The sequence below is a fragment of the Giardia intestinalis genome, chromosome 5, assembly GCF_000002435.2.
Source record: "Giardia intestinalis strain WB C6 chromosome 5, whole genome shotgun sequence".
Taxonomy (NCBI): Eukaryota; Fornicata; order Diplomonadida; family Hexamitidae; genus Giardia; species Giardia duodenalis.
In genome coordinates this window covers 2557521-2572256 of record NC_051860.1, presented here as the reverse complement: position 1 = coordinate 2572256, position 14736 = coordinate 2557521, and the positions used below count along the sequence as shown (strand labels likewise).

Below are 14736 nucleotides of genomic sequence, written 5' to 3'. Positions count from 1 at the left end.
CTCTCCGCGAAAGATTTTTATTAATGCAGAGCGGCTTCTCATTCGGGGGCTCGTTGGCACCGGCGGTGGACCTATCTCGAGGGTCTACCGGTGGATTCGGGGTGGCTCCATTGAGTGGGAGTGAGCTAGGCCTCTCACAGTTGAACACAACAAGCTCTGCTTTCAACTTTGGTCAGAAGCCAGGACTGGTTCACTCGGCAAGTGGTGCCGCAGATCAATTAACTAGGGCGTCTGAGGGGCCGCCCAGCAAGATGGCGCTCTCAAAGCTTAAGCAGCTCTACAGAGAATTTGCAGAAGAGACATCCCGCCATATCGCAGCGTTCGCTACTCACTACAAGTACGCGTACGAGCTTGACTTGGAGCTACACCGCCTGCGGGACGAACTAAAAAGTGCCAAGAATAGAGTCGAAGCCATTAGTAATAGTCAGTACCAAGCACTGAAACAGCTTCAGGATATTGTGTCCAATTCAGAGGAAGTCAACGAAACCCTGGTAGAGGCCGAAAAGAAGATCAAAGTTCCGAAAAATGATAAGTTATTATTTACACACGTGTCCGATAAAATAGACGTTTTTGGCGAAGAGATTAATGATATGATGAAAAGATTTCCAGGAGGGGTGAGCGTAGCGGATATTTTTTGTTCATTGGCCGAGCAGAAAGACCTGTGTACGTGGATCAATAGCTTCATTGTCTCGTGAGTTTCCTACTTACAGGGGGATGTCTCCTAAGCCTGTGATAATTGCTGTGCAAACAACGTCATAAATCAGTCATCAATGGCTTTGCCTCCATTTCCTTAACCTCTAACTTCTCTGCCCTATTGGTAGCTTCTAAGTCCTCCAGAAAGAAGTATCCCTAAGATATAAGGGAGATAAGTGAGAAGAAAAACGCACAGATGAAGGATACGTACCGCCAGAGCCCTTCTAGGTCCTGGCGCGGTGAAGCGTCCGGAGATATAGGAGTGAATGGACCAACGAAAATTGACCGCACGGACACCGTCCGCATGTCGAGGTATGCGCAGCTGGTCGCCCTCTCTGGCACCCAGACCGTCATCGACGACGGGAAGCGTGCATCCAGCGGTTGTCTGAGGTGCACGCTGTGCGATCTCGCCTTCAAGGACTCCCTGGCCCTGGTGCAACACCTGTCGTCCGAGGCCCACCGCCAGCGGAGCGGCCAGCTCGAGGAGCCCCTGCTACTGCTGAGGACGTCCGACGGTTCTTCCAGACCCACGCTGATCTCTCCGATGCCCCCAGGGGCGACACTTAAAATGCTTGACGCTCACTGCCACTTCAGTTCGGCGTTTGTCGGCACCTGGTTCAGGCCGGACCACGTCTATCTCCTGAACGCCACAGACCCGACTCAGTTCGAAGACCTTGCCGAGTTCAGGAGGATCCATCCCCTCTCTGTACGAGTCGGGTACGGAGTGCACCCGTACTACCTGCACATGCACCCCGATCTTGCAGCGACACTGGCTGAAGTCAGAGCAAGACTGGCTGCGGACCAGACCGCGTTTGTGGGGGAGATAGGCCTGGACACTCGGCCGGCCGCGCTGGCTGACTCTCCACTGGACACACAGACCCGCTACTTTTCCCCGCAGCTGGAGATGGCCTTCGAGATGAACAGGGACTGCAACGTCCACATCATCTCTCGTAAGCCTGGCCTCTGGCCTATCTTCACGGAGCAGCTGGAGGCCATGGCCAGGAAGTATGCCAGCTACAATCGCAGCATTATAATGCACTCCTACAACGGGACCCACGAGACATTCCGCAAGCTGCAGGCTGCCGTCTCTACATGCCACGGACGCGTGCTCCTTTCCGTGTCCCACTTCACAGAGGCAAACAAGGCCACCCGGGCGTGCATACGGAAGTCTGACAAGGAGTGCCTGCTTCTGGAGACGGACTGGTACCGCGAGGACCAGGACGACTGGGACAGGTCAATGGCGACCGCGATTGAGGTTCTTGCGTCTGAGCGCAGCCTATCCAGGGACGAGGCGCTTTCTCTTGTGAGGGACAACTGGCGCCGGCACGAGCTGCTGCCTCCTGGTCTCAGTGCTGCTCAGTTGGGCATGTAACCTATTACAAATCCAGCGAACCGCAGCACCGTTCCTCGAACCTGGTCGTTGGACGACTCATACCGCGCGTGGATGAGGTACCCCATGTTGTGCTCCATCTTGCACACGTTGTCGTTCATTCCCGCCTTCAGCGTGACATTCTCTTCGCAGAACGTCGTCATAACGTTGACGTATTCGCTGTGGCTGTGCGTTGCTGCCAGCAGTGCGTCCTTGAAAGATGCCGTCCTCTGGTGCTCTGCCAGGGCCTCGATCTCTGCCTCACTGTCGAATTGAGAGGGCGGCAGAGCCCTAAGGAGATTCACGCCGTGCAGCGTGCTGATGGCGTTAAGGATAAGAAGTGGCATGTCTTCTCCAAATCCTGCTGCTCTCTTGAACAACTCTAAGGCGGCGGGAGTGCAGGCATCGCCGGCTTCCTCCTTCTGCTGCACCCGGGGCCCTGCCGGATACAAGAGCATGTCGATGAGCCGGGATGCGACAGACTGCCCGATCATGCAGCCCGCGGCGTCGAAGAGGCACTGTCTGAATAGGTACCCGGGATAGTTGATGCGCGTGGTCGGGTTGTAGAGGCACGGAAGCATGAATTCCGGGTAGCACGAGCTCGCCCGGGGCTCGGGGTTTGTGCTATTGTCTTCTCTGTCCGCCCTGTCCGCTCGTCTGAACAGGACCGCGTCGTAGCGCTTCTTGGGATTGAAGTGGGCGTTGACCAGCCTGCCGTTTTCAAACACTGCGGCTGTGATGGGGTCCTGGGCCACGTAATGCTTATCGAAGTACTCCTCAAGGCTAGCATAGCTGCTAGAGCTTTGCTCGTATGTCCAGAAGAAGTCCGACGTCAGGCACCGAACGGTCACGTAGTTCTGTGGGGCAGACTTTGAGTCGGGGCTCCTGACGGCAGGCCAGCTCACTCGTACGCACCGGCAGCCCCCGTTGACGAGGCATACGGGGCACCCGCGCAGCACGTCCCACTCAACCTGTTTGGACTCGTTAAGGGGAAGGGTGAAGAGATGGGTCACGTAGGCCATCATGAAGACCAGCGCCTCCGCGTTGGACATGGCGTAGCGGTTGCACGGGTCCATGCTGTGTGTCTGGGAGTAGACCGTCCCTCTGTACAGGGCCGCGACGAAGCGGCTCGAGAGCGGCTGGACGATGTACGCGGTTGAGTCGCTGGAGGTCATGTAGTTATTTGTTCCCAGCAAGTCCAGGCAGTGGAAGCACTCGTCCACAACCTCCCGGCTGATGAACATCCCGGCCACAGCTGGAGAGTAATGCAGGTGTGTCGCGTCCATACTGGATTCAGATGAATTTCTATTGTTCTCAAGGTATAAATCTATGATATCTAACAGAATGTGGACAAAAATCACCCTTATAATAATAAAGGGACCGAGTGATTTATCGCTGTTTATAAGTGCACAGTTGCAGCAATTACAGGAGCATCTAGGACGATCTTTTGTATCGAGCAAACTGGGTCTAATAGCATGCAAATCCTGGTCGCAACAACCACCACCAAATAAGCAACTAATAAGGAGGCGTATCTTTTCCGAAATAAGCTCCTTTTCATTGAAAAGATCAATAAGAGCAGTCGCTACTCCAGGATTTTCCCAGGCCGTCGATACGATTAATGTCAACGAGCAAATGGCCATTCGGCGAACAGAGATCATAGTGGCGTTGCTAATAAGAAAGTTGATGAAGATGAGCAAGACCATGTAGACTTCTGTATTAATAACGATCACTTTACGGATTATTTGCCAGGTAAGTGCCTGAAGAACCGCTATCGTTAGTGCGTGACTAGAGGAGGCAGTATCACTGTCCTTGTTTAACAAGGAGAGCAGGTCAGTGGCTTTGGACATAGAGACATACCCACACAGCAGGGCATAAGCGACCAACGATCCTACATCTAGCTTCATAATGCATTCGTGATCATATCTGTGTGCCGTTAGCCCGGTGTACCCATCTGGAAGAATGGGAAATGCGTTCAACAGGCGTCTATGGCCGAAGAAGTATATGTTCAACAAGAGAATCCACTGCTTTTGCTCTTTAACCTTGCTATTCATTTCAAGACGGCTCATTTCTTTGTTAACAGCCTCATAGAAGTTATCGCGGGTTATTTTATAGATGAGAATTTTGAACGCGGTCTCTTGGAGTGCTGGTGCTACTGCCTCAGAATAAAGAATACCCAAGAGAAGGGGAATGACGTCATTGTTACAATTATAGCTAAGTGAGTTCAAAGACTCTAGCTGCACAGCTATGTCTCGTTCACAATCGACCTTGGCGATAGATCTGTAGCAATTGTTATTATCTTTATCGTTCTTTTCCGCATAGTGGTGCTTATATGCAAACGGGAGCTGATTATAAGGGTCTATAATCACGTGTGCAAACTTCTTGGTCTTGATAGTATCGTAAAAGCTCTTCTCAATAAAGGTTTCAGCTTTTATATTCTCTAGAAACTCACTTCCAATCCTTGTCAACAGGTTAAAGCTCAAGGTCCCGGATCCACCACTGCCCATCCGTCCCGGCTGCTGGAGCATATGAATGCTAGCATAAAGGTTGCTGCTTGCGCCTTTTATAACTGTGAAGGAGCGGCTATCGTGTCTTTCCGCATGCTGCATGTCAGTAATTTCATGCACCGCAAGGTTAGCATCCGATGCCATAGTGCCTCTAAAAGTAGTAAAATCGTAGCTCTTGCTGAACTCATGTGGCCCTTCTATGTTGGGGAAGAATAGCAAGCGTCTGCATCCAGCCGCAGACTCTCCTCTATTGATTAATGGTAGACCTATTTTCGTGCATGTGTCTTTTAAACAGTCTGTTAGCCCTGTAGTCATATTTAAGAGAATGATATCAAATTGGTCTGTGAACTGATTGTTTGTGCTATCCTGCTGACAGGAGTATGCTATTGATATGTAATTGGGCATAATACCCAATTTGTGGATTAGAAATGTAAATGGATGAGGACTGGAAGCTGCTTGTGTGTCGCTTTGGTTTTGTTCGAGCTTATTATATCCGTCGTCACCGAGTCGTGCTGTAGGAGACATACTAGCGTAAACACCTTCAATATCAGCTCTAGGGTCAAAAGAGGCTTCACGTAAAGAAGCATCTAAAGAAAAACTGGCATGAAGCGTTTCGTGGCCCAACTTGTACTGCTCAGCAGAGAAGCCTTCACCCGCTCCAGCGGCTCCTTTTAGTACTGTGATGTTCAAACTATACTCACCTGTGTCGGGCAAAAGTGAAAGGTTAGGATCCGGAAAGTCAACCCCTGCATCTTTCTCCGGAGAAATGTCTGGTGCATCGCTTGCTACTGTCTTAAGCCACGTTCCCCCGGTGAAGTAGCTTTTATTTGAGCAAACCTCGTCCAGGAACTTAAAGAACAAATTAATTTGCACATACCCTATGTCAAGAAAGCTCTGGAGAAAGCTGCGAAAACCCTGAGTAGTGAGGTTGTTCCTGATGGTCATCCCAATAATCTCTGCACGGGTGCGGATCTTATCTTCGGGAACCGCATATGCTATGGGGAAGAATGGCTCATTAATATAAAAGTACATCAAAGACAGCGATTCCATGTCCAGGCAAAGAGAGTTGGCCAGTGATTGAATGCATGCATCCATGGGTCGCTTAAGCGACAGTAGAAGGGCTGAATCGCCATCTACTCCGTCAGACATATTGGCCGAGTACTGGCTTCCTTTGAGAATCCCGGACTTCTGAGTGCCGTACAGTGTATATGCTGCTTGGGTATCGACGCTACGGAACGTTCCAGATTGCTTTCCTCCAGCAAAAACTGAACTTGATGCTGCCGATTGACTATCAATGTCTACACCGAAATCTGTCACAACATCATCAACCTCAAAAGACTGGTCTACCTTAAGTGCCGTTGAGAGCTGCATCCCCATCTTACGCGGCATAGTAGGAGAGGAAAAGGAATTGCCGAGCGAGAAGTTATCTGGATCCAATGAGACTGCATGTTTGGAATGATGGATAGTTGTCTGCGCAAGATCTTCTACATGCTTATTAGTGAGTGCACCCATCTGTGTGAAAGCTGTTGCGGCTGTTGATCGATACAAATTCAATAGAAAATCAACATTGTAAAGAGTATTATGATTAAACCATCGAGACTTGTCTGCTGTCAGCGCAGCAACCTCAATAGGATTTGTTTCCTTTAAATGTGTGGTATAAATCTGGCAATCGGACGGATAGTACTCGTGGGACTTTGAGGCATGGGACTTTTTCCCTTTCTTCAGCTTCAAATTTGCGCTTTTATATGATCCCTGACTGTTCAGAAAGTGCAAGCGATCCTTGTCACTTTCTGCTAACCATACATTTTTATTGCTTGGCTTTACGCTGTAGGATGTGCCGAAAGAAGTATCTAAGAAGTTATAGACTGCCTCCAGATGACTTATGCACGCAGGTGCCTTGATTGATGCCTTTTTTATGCTGGCGTTCAGTGTGCCTTTGGATGTACAGCCAACATTCTTCAAGAGGCCATCAATCCTATCCATTGGTGTGCCATACAAGCCATAATTGAGAGCTCCCTTGATGTGATGGAGGTAAAACTGGCCTGGGTTGTACCGTTCTTCAACATCATGCGTAAGGTACTGATGCCAAAGTGCAGGACTTGACGCGGAAACCTCCGACGCCCCTCGAATGCTCACTTCGTAATAGAACCGACGAGTATCCACAGCACCAAGCAACGCGTGCCGTATGTGAAGCATGAGAGCCTGCTGAAGAACCGTGCATACGGGCTGACTAGCGTAGTCTGCAGCGGGAACGTGAACCCCAAATATGTACTTGGCGACGACCTCGGAAATAACCCTCATATAGCTCATGCATGCAGCCATATAGTTGCAGGGCATCAGTGGGATAACAATGATGCCATTTCCGATTATCGTGCGACCACAGCCATCAAAAAAGATAGCAATATTGAAATTTCGGCCCCTGTGCGGTGTGAGTGACAGGAAGTCTATGGCCAGCCTAAACGCTTTATAAAGAGTATACACCTGTGCAGAAAGATCGTACTGCCTCATATTTGTTAATGTATAGCAAACGAGATTTAACCCGATGAACCCTCCATCTTTGGCGTTATGAGGAAACGTGAAGATGCTTTGGAGAATTGGTGACAATCTCACTAATTCGTAAATACTAATTGTTCTGTGCTGGTCAATAAGCTTATGGTACTCTGTTCTGAGGAAGTCAAAGCTATGCTGAGACTCCTTTCTATTAGCTGATGTTCCATCTTTTACATTCTTAGCATCTGGAGTATGGAAGGGTTCCATGTGAAGAAATCCATTAGCACGTGCAATAATAAAGCACAGCTTGTGCAAACTCCCGAAAAGATCCGTAAATAGATATCCCGTCGAGGCACATGTGACCTGTGTAGCGGGAAGAGATTGACTACCAGCTCGGCTGCAGATACACAGCCGGCCCCCACAGATTGGCCTATACTCCTGTGGTAACGAAGCGAACTGAAGAGTAATGTTGTGGCTAACCGACATAGAAAACAATGGAATGGGCAACCAATCAGCTGAGTTGCCAGTGTTTCCAACGACTAACATTGTGCTCAGCCGTCCAGACATGAGAGTGGAGGTACTGGGGTACTCAATAAAAAGAGATCTGTTGCAGGTCTCGAAAATAATAGTGATGGTCATGAGGTTGAATCGGGGGGCTGCAGCTGATGCGTGTAGCGGATCCTTGACGGTGTCTGTAGCGTCTGGGTCCAGGGATCCACCCAATGCCGTGCTTGATGCCTTGAGTTGTTCCGCTAAAGCAAACTGAGGAAGAAGTGAGCTGAGATCTAAATAGAAGTCCCCGACACGGTACCTGACGGTGCGCGCTGTGTAAACGAGATCCTGAAGGTCTAAAAGAGAGGTGTAAGACTTTGAGGGTTTCGGTGCACTTTCCGCCGAGTATAGTAAGCTGTGGTTGATGGGAAACAAAGCCTCTGAAGGGCATTCAATACCATTAAGCAGAATTTGTTTGATGATAGAAGACCTGCAGAATATGGGTATAATGGGAAGGGGAAGCTTGAGGGGAGTGGAGTAGGTGTAGATGGCCACACCAATGACACTCCTCTGCGAAAAGTTCGGCCTAATTGACAAATGCAATGAGGGGAACATGTGGTCAAAAAGTTTTAATGATTGAATCTGGGACCACGGCAATGAAAACGGGACCTCCAGGCACATCTAACTTCACCGTAGCCCTGGACAACTGCTCCCTTCTATTTCAGGGCGCTGAGGCGCGCATCTATTCCGGGACTCTGTCCACGTCAGGGAAGGATGCTATCGCAAAGCACCGCTTCCCTAAAGAATACAGGCACCCTGCACTAGACAGGCAGATTCGACAGAGGCGAACTAGAGCTGAAGCACGAGCCTTGGAAGCGGCACACGCAGCTGGCCTAGCTGTTCCTAGTGTGCTTTATGTTGATGAGCCCAACGGGTGTATATACATGTCCTGGATACGTGATTCCTCCGTCTCCACCCACCTGGCTGACAGCACCGATTTATTATTCGATGAGGCGTTTGCAAAGCTCGTAGGGTCTACCATTGCGAGGCTTCATATGGCTCGCATAGTTCATAACGACCTGACTACAAGTAATTTACTTTATAATAGAGATGAGCGCAGGCTCAGTGTCATAGATTTTGGGTTAGCCTCTAGGTCGCCAATCACCCCAGAGACGATGGCTGTCGATCTTTACGTCTTCCAGCGCTCTATTCTCGCGCTATGTGGCCCCTGTCCCTTCTTTGAAACCGTGCTGAAGTTCTATGTCTGCTATATGGACGAGCACAGTGGAGACAAAGGCCAGGGACAGAAGATATTGACACAACTGGAGCAGGTGCAGGGCCGTGGACGCAAGAAGTAGGGGGTAAGCAGTAAAAACGGCCCCGGCTTTAGATCTCCAGAACAGAATCAAGAGAGGACAAAAAACTTAAATTCTGCCATCATCACAAAAAAGATGGAAGTAATCGTTAATTCTACAACAGCGCCACTCAAGCCGGCAGTTGTTGAATCAATAGTATCTTTGATAGAAGAGAGGACAGCCCCACGGCCCCAGGAATCACGGGAATACACGCTCACTATACTGTTGCTGGGGACAGATGACTCTAGTAAGACACAACTATTTGAGCTTTTGCGAGAGTATTTTCAGATTCCGTGCGGGGAAAAGGGAGAAAAAAGCAACTCTCTAACGGTTGCCAGCTTCATCGACAGCAAGCAGTTGTGCCTTAAGATTATTAATGTGCCTGAAAAGGGGATAACAAGAATTCAGAAGGACTATCCTCTTACTTCTGCATGTGTCTTCGTTTGCGATCTGTCCTCAGACGCATCAGTAGCCTTCATGAAGGCACACGTAGACGAGGTGACTGTCATCCTCAGAAAAGAGTCTGTCCGACTCCAGAGCATCTATAATGCGGCTCTTCTCCCAGCGTCGTCTGATCCTTCCTCTGGCCTGACACTAGACACCTTGAAGCGTGCCATGACTGCTCCTCGCTTTGTGCCACACATCTTGGCTGTTTGCAATGTTGAGAATGTGGTAGATCAGCAGCTAAAGGCACAAATGCGCAACTTTGTGCTCGACAGAGAGCTACGTTGGGCTGAGGTGAGCGTGTATACCGAGTCGATCGTCCGGTCTGTCCTCTGTCTGGCCAGAGGTGTCGCAGACGACTATGATTTCATTGATGGCGCGTCGTGGGACAACTTCAAGAGCTCTGCGGATAAGCAGGGTGGGTGCTTCATCATGTGATCCTCGTGATTTTCCTGTAGACTTAGTTATTTACAACTCTGCGCTGTCCATCTGCTTGCTCAATTGAAGAATGTCAATGGGTGAGTTGGTTTTGGCCGCGTGGAAGACAACATACGTTCTATCAGTATAAAAACTTCCAGGACTCGCAACAGTTACTCCCGAAGCTACAGAACACCGTGCAAACGCACCATCAGCTAGTATAATGCTATTTGGAAGTGGAAGAAGATTTAGCAAAGGGTCTGCGCCCCAGAGCCAAGGGGCCGTGCTGTGGGGAAATGGAAATAAGTTTTTCTGGGCGACGATGAAGTTTGCGAGCTCCTCGTGCGTCGCATAGTACTCCTCAATCTCCGTCATCACTGTACTATCTTTTGTGAGATTGAGAAATACTTCCTCATGGGGCATGCTCGAAAGTACTAATGTTTGGTGCCCGTACGCGAGGTGGAATGGCGTTGTGGGAAAGGACAGCTTTAGTGTCTGATAGTCTGTCCTTAATGTATCGACAGTTTTTTTGGAAAAGAGTTGTCGAGGATATACATCACCTGTCAATGACGGGTCAGCTTTGTGGGGAGCAAACACAAAAAGTGTATGTTCAGTCATCTTGGTCAGCTGCTCGGTAATTAACGCATCAAGAAACTTTTTTATGTTCAGAAGCGCATTAGACGGAGAAGATTGTCTTCCCTCGCAAAAAACTCCGAAAATAATTATGTGCGAAGGTATGTGTTTGCTCTCTGTGTTCCTGTCGTATTCTTTTAGCATGAGCAGGAGGTCATTAACACATCGACTGTCGGAGAAGAATACCTGGGAAAATACTAAACCGAATTCGGGTGTGTTTGTATGAACTGTACTGAAGATGCTTTTATATGCAGGCGTCTTATCTGTGCCCATCAAGGCATTGAAGCTCTCCGGCGTTTCGATCAGTGGAGTAAATATTGCGTTAGCCCGTAGCTTCCCGCCTTCCACCGATCCAACCACTGCCACAACTGCCTGGTTTAGAAGAGGCAAGGAAACTTGAGTCTGATTTTCTAAAAAAAATGTGTCAAAATTTTGAATATTGTTGTATTTTATTTTGTCTAATAACAAAGTAACAAGGGCAGTTTCATCTTCTAGTTGCAAAGCGTCGTGAGTGTCATGGAGCACTCCCGCAACCAGGACACAAGAGCTGTTATTTCCTTCCAGCAAAGCTAGTGATGAGAGGTGCTTACAAGAATTTAAACACGAAGCAAACAGCGCATCCTTAGAGCCAATGGGAAAGGTAGTATTAACATACTGCAAAAGATGTCTCTGCAGAAAGGCTATGCGAAGCTTGATAGTATTGGAGATAGTCTCGCGTGTATGTTTCTGCACGCCTGAGGTCAGGATTAGGTGGTCCTCATGTACAGAATAAAATGGAGTCGTATTACCCAGAGACAGAATCGCGCTTGCTTTGAAAATGTCCGATCCTTGGGACTCTAGTGCGGTTACAATATTCGCATAGATATCGCTCGTAATCATAGCTCCGGTTGAGCAAAGAATGACCCTCATCACGAGATCCTCGGCGTCCTCCGGTGTTTTCAAAACTCTGATTCTGGATATCAAATCTTTGATTGCGCTCACATCCATGCGCTTGCGGTAGAGCGTCAACTTATCCTGAACAAAGCGCATGGCTACATTAGGATCCATTCATTTTTATTTACTTGGAAGTTTTTCCAGATTTTGATCCACCCGTAGATGCCCTCGAATGCGACTTCTTTGCAGGAGATGTATTCTTCTTACCAGCATTCCCCGCAGAAGCGGATGAATCTGCCTTCGGTTGATCATGGCTTGGGTTCTGTTCTGGTTCTGCTTCTACGTCTGGATTATAGGCACCACTTTCACCGAACTCTTTGGAAAACATATTAATTCTTTCTATGTCAGCTTTTGAAACTGAGGATTTTGTAGTACTCAGGGCCATGTCCATATGTCTCCTGGTAACCGGCGGCACGCCGAGCTTTCTATCGTCACTATTGAGTGTGAAATCGGTTAGAGAAAGCTTCTCTGCACCAGGATCGTTGGCTTCGCATGGATAGTAGAACCCGTCCTTTTTAGTGAAGTATTCAGCGCGCTGTAGTTCGCGAATCGGAACCATGAGAGCCTCTCTGCACAATACACTAAGATCGGAGCCAGAGTAATTGGCTGTCTTTTCTCCTAGCTCAGCAAAGTCACTATCTGTCAACACGTTAGGCGTGGAGCCGATACCACTTCGTAGGATATTCTTTCTGGCAGCGGCGTCTGGGAGGACGATCTCGATGCGCTTCTCGAAGCGGCGGCGGATGGCGCTGTCGAGCGCCTCCGGGTAGTTTGTCGCGCCCAGAACCAGGACGTTCCCGCCGGTCTTGCCGACGCCCTGCATCTGCACGAGGAACTCGGTCTTGATCTGGCGAGACGCGTCGCTCTCCTCTCCGCCGCCCCTAGCAGAGGCAAGGGCGTCAATCTCGTCGATGAAGATGACGGCCTGCTTCTCTGCGCGGGCCAGCTCGAAGAGGGCCTTGATGAGGCGGGCAGACTCGCCGACGTACTTCGACACCAGGTCCGAGCTCGAGACAGAGAAGAAGGTGGCGTCACACTCTGCAGCGACCGCCTTCGCGAGGAACGACTTGCCGGTGCCGGGGCATCCGTACAGGAGGATCCCGCGCCACGGCTCGCGCTTGCCTTGGAAGAGCTGGGGAAACATCATTGGAAGAATAACGGCCTCTTTGAGAGCTTCCTTCGCTTTTTCCAGGCCCACAACATCGTCCCACTTGACGTCAGGCTTCATACGAACGATTGCATTAGAAATAGCAGCACTGAGAGGGTCGCTCGCCTTACTTTCCTTGCTAGGGGCACCTTGTCTCACATCGTTCTTATTGGCGCTAATTGGTGACTTTGGGGGTCGTAGCAAACCCTTGGCCTGAGCATCGTGTATCTGATCTAAACGAGTTATGATATCCATGGCCTGCTTCTTGTACATATCGCTCCAGACTTTGTCCTCGTAGAACATCGCGGCTTTCAGAAAGCCCTCCGCAGCGAGCTTATATGAGCGGATGGCTCCAACAAATACTCCCCTCTCTTCGTATTCAATGGCCATAGCTCGGTGTTGCTTGGCTAACTGAACTATATTAGCCATTTTTTTTCTAACTTGATTGTCCCTATAATTAGGTATGTGAAAAGTATTACTTCCAATTTCCCACAGCCTTTGATAAGTTGTATCTTTCGCAAAGAACTGACCGTGCATCGTGTCCTTTACGGCATTGAGAAAATTCAAAAAAAGTCTACAATGCCCTTCCGCTTCAAATCACTGAGCCATCCAGACGTGTCCATCTATATTGGCTTTGATAAGTATGAGAACGAGGACCTTATCAAATACGCTTGGAATGGCGACATCTGGTTCCATGTTGATAAGCATTCGTCAGCACATGTATACCTGAGGCCGCCAGTCGTTGATCCTCTTGCCCTGCATAACCACGACTGTGACGAGAAATGGAAATTCCCGGATATCCCGGCGGATCTACTTGAGGAAGTCGCGCAACTTACAAAGGAGAATAGCATAGAAGGGTGTAAGTTGGACAATCTCACTATCATCTATACTCCTGCAGAAAACTTGAGAAAGGACGGAACCATGGAGACAGGGACCGTTGGATTCGTAAAAGATAAGCTCGTAAAGCGATATCACGTCAAGGAAAAGAACAAGGACATGTTGAAGGCGTTAGAGAAAACCAAAGTTGCAGACAAAGAGACCAACCTCATGAATGAGCGAGATATGCACGAGCGATGGCTGCGAAAGCAAATGAGGGCGGTCGAGAAGTTGATTGAAAAGGAAAACAGGGAAATTGAGGCGGATAAGCGACGCGAAAAGCAGGCTCGTGATTACACTGTAACATGGGATTGCACCAATTACACGAACAAAGATGTTTGTTTAACTGGGACTAAAAACAATCCGCAGGCGCTCTTTGACGACTTTATATAGTAATAAGGAATCATCCATCCAAGATTGATCGTAATCTTCGTCACCGCCTCTTTATTTTTGGAGGCTTAATTCCCTGCACAGTGCTTAAAATCTCAAAAAAACATATGTTCAGGGAAAGCACCGAGTTGACCACGATGACCGAAGAGGCACTCAGGCAAGAGGTTCTTGAGAATCGGAAGATTATAGAACAGCTCCGTGCAGAATCTGGAAGTACGGCTGAAGAGACGACAATCCTAGTTGCCTGTTTGAACGAGGCCATGCGAACCATAAGCAACAGTCTGTCGCCTCCGTCTCTCGAAGGCCTTAACCAGCCCATTAGACAGTACATCACTAACCTTCAGCAAGAGGTGGGATCTCTCAGAAGACGGCAACAAACCCTGGCTAATGCAGAGGACGTCGGTGTATTGCGCGAGAATCTGGGCAATATGACCAAGCAATTAGCCGAAAGGGACCATCAGATTGAGCTCTTGAAGCAAAAGCTACAGAGTGGCAAAAAGCGGGGTTGCTTCTGACTCCTCCTGAAAAAGAGCTAGGGCCTTGTAAGCGATCTTCTCAGTGAATGCACCTCTCTAGTAAAGCTCTTAATACATATCGCACCTTTTACTCGGTAAAAATAAATTCTAATGACTGAGATTGCCAAGAAATTGACAAAAGAGGCCAGCATTACAAAGAGGCTGGCGAAAGACGTGCTAGCTGACGCAAAGGAGCTGCAGTGTGAGCGCGCCCGCCTCGAGAAAATGAAGTCAGAAGGCGCAGAAGAAGGTCGCCTTAATATTCAAACAAATGTCATAAAGGATGTGGAGGAGTCCATTCCTGCCAATCTTGCACGCCTGCAGAAACAGATAAAGGCCATGGAGGCCGTGCTTAAAGAGGCAGAAGCCCTTCCGACTCCTCCTGAAAAAGAGCTAGAAGCGGCCAAGGAAGCTCTCAAGTTTGCAACAGATACTTACGAAAGCAACAAGAAGTAAACTGAGCCCGCCGCTGCATGCA

At 48.9% G+C, this 14736-nt stretch overlaps 10 protein-coding genes across 10 annotated transcripts; 7 read left to right on the top strand and 3 right to left on the bottom strand.

Annotated features, from left to right (window-relative positions):
• Nucleotides 1-23: 23 nt before the first annotated feature.
• Nucleotides 24-695, top strand: GL50803_007685 (uncharacterized protein; the record flags this gene model as incomplete). The annotated part of the gene is made up of 1 exon (XM_038046338.1): nt 24-695. One exon carries the CDS (start codon nt 24-26, stop codon nt 693-695), a length of 672 nt encoding a protein of 223 aa, XP_037902287.1.
• Nucleotides 696-889: 194 nt separating this feature from the next.
• GL50803_0092892 (TatD related DNase) lies at nt 890-2065 on the top strand (the record flags this gene model as incomplete). The annotated part of the gene is made up of 1 exon (XM_001704695.2): nt 890-2065. One exon carries the CDS (start codon nt 890-892, stop codon nt 2063-2065), a length of 1176 nt encoding a protein of 391 aa, XP_001704747.2.
• Nucleotides 2050-8163, bottom strand: GL50803_00112295 (uncharacterized protein; the record flags this gene model as incomplete). The annotated part of the gene is made up of 1 exon (XM_001704696.2): nt 2050-8163. The coding sequence occupies one exon, from the start codon at nt 8161-8163 to the stop codon at nt 2050-2052; it is 6114 nt and encodes a 2037-aa protein (XP_001704748.2).
• A 17-nt stretch (nt 8164-8180) lies between these two features.
• GL50803_0016796 (TP53 regulating kinase) lies at nt 8181-8906 on the top strand (the record flags this gene model as incomplete). The annotated part of the gene is made up of 1 exon (XM_001704698.2): nt 8181-8906. One exon carries the CDS (start codon nt 8181-8183, stop codon nt 8904-8906), a length of 726 nt encoding a protein of 241 aa, XP_001704750.2.
• A 93-nt stretch (nt 8907-8999) lies between these two features.
• On the top strand, nt 9000-9785 carry GL50803_003705 (uncharacterized protein; the record flags this gene model as incomplete). Its single annotated transcript, XM_001704699.1, has 1 exon — nt 9000-9785. The coding sequence occupies one exon, from the start codon at nt 9000-9002 to the stop codon at nt 9783-9785; it is 786 nt and encodes a 261-aa protein (XP_001704751.1).
• Nucleotides 9786-9815: 30 nt separating this feature from the next.
• On the bottom strand, nt 9816-11444 carry GL50803_003706 (DNA pol epsilon, sub B; the record flags this gene model as incomplete). Its single annotated transcript, XM_001704700.1, has 1 exon — nt 9816-11444. One exon carries the CDS (start codon nt 11442-11444, stop codon nt 9816-9818), a length of 1629 nt encoding a protein of 542 aa, XP_001704752.1.
• A 10-nt stretch (nt 11445-11454) lies between these two features.
• GL50803_0016795 (Vacuolar protein sorting 4b) lies at nt 11455-12906 on the bottom strand (the record flags this gene model as incomplete). The annotated part of the gene is made up of 1 exon (XM_001704701.2): nt 11455-12906. The coding sequence occupies one exon, from the start codon at nt 12904-12906 to the stop codon at nt 11455-11457; it is 1452 nt and encodes a 483-aa protein (XP_001704753.2).
• A 150-nt stretch (nt 12907-13056) lies between these two features.
• On the top strand, nt 13057-13746 carry GL50803_0016794 (uncharacterized protein; the record flags this gene model as incomplete). Its single annotated transcript, XM_001704702.1, has 1 exon — nt 13057-13746. The coding sequence occupies one exon, from the start codon at nt 13057-13059 to the stop codon at nt 13744-13746; it is 690 nt and encodes a 229-aa protein (XP_001704754.1).
• A 104-nt stretch (nt 13747-13850) lies between these two features.
• On the top strand, nt 13851-14258 carry GL50803_0012741 (uncharacterized protein; the record flags this gene model as incomplete). The annotated part of the gene is made up of 1 exon (XM_001704704.1): nt 13851-14258. The coding sequence occupies one exon, from the start codon at nt 13851-13853 to the stop codon at nt 14256-14258; it is 408 nt and encodes a 135-aa protein (XP_001704756.1).
• A 111-nt stretch (nt 14259-14369) lies between these two features.
• On the top strand, nt 14370-14714 carry GL50803_001649 (Tubulin binding cofactor A; the record flags this gene model as incomplete). Its single annotated transcript, XM_001704705.1, has 1 exon — nt 14370-14714. One exon carries the CDS (start codon nt 14370-14372, stop codon nt 14712-14714), a length of 345 nt encoding a protein of 114 aa, XP_001704757.1.
• Between the last annotated feature and the right edge of the window lie 22 nt (nt 14715-14736).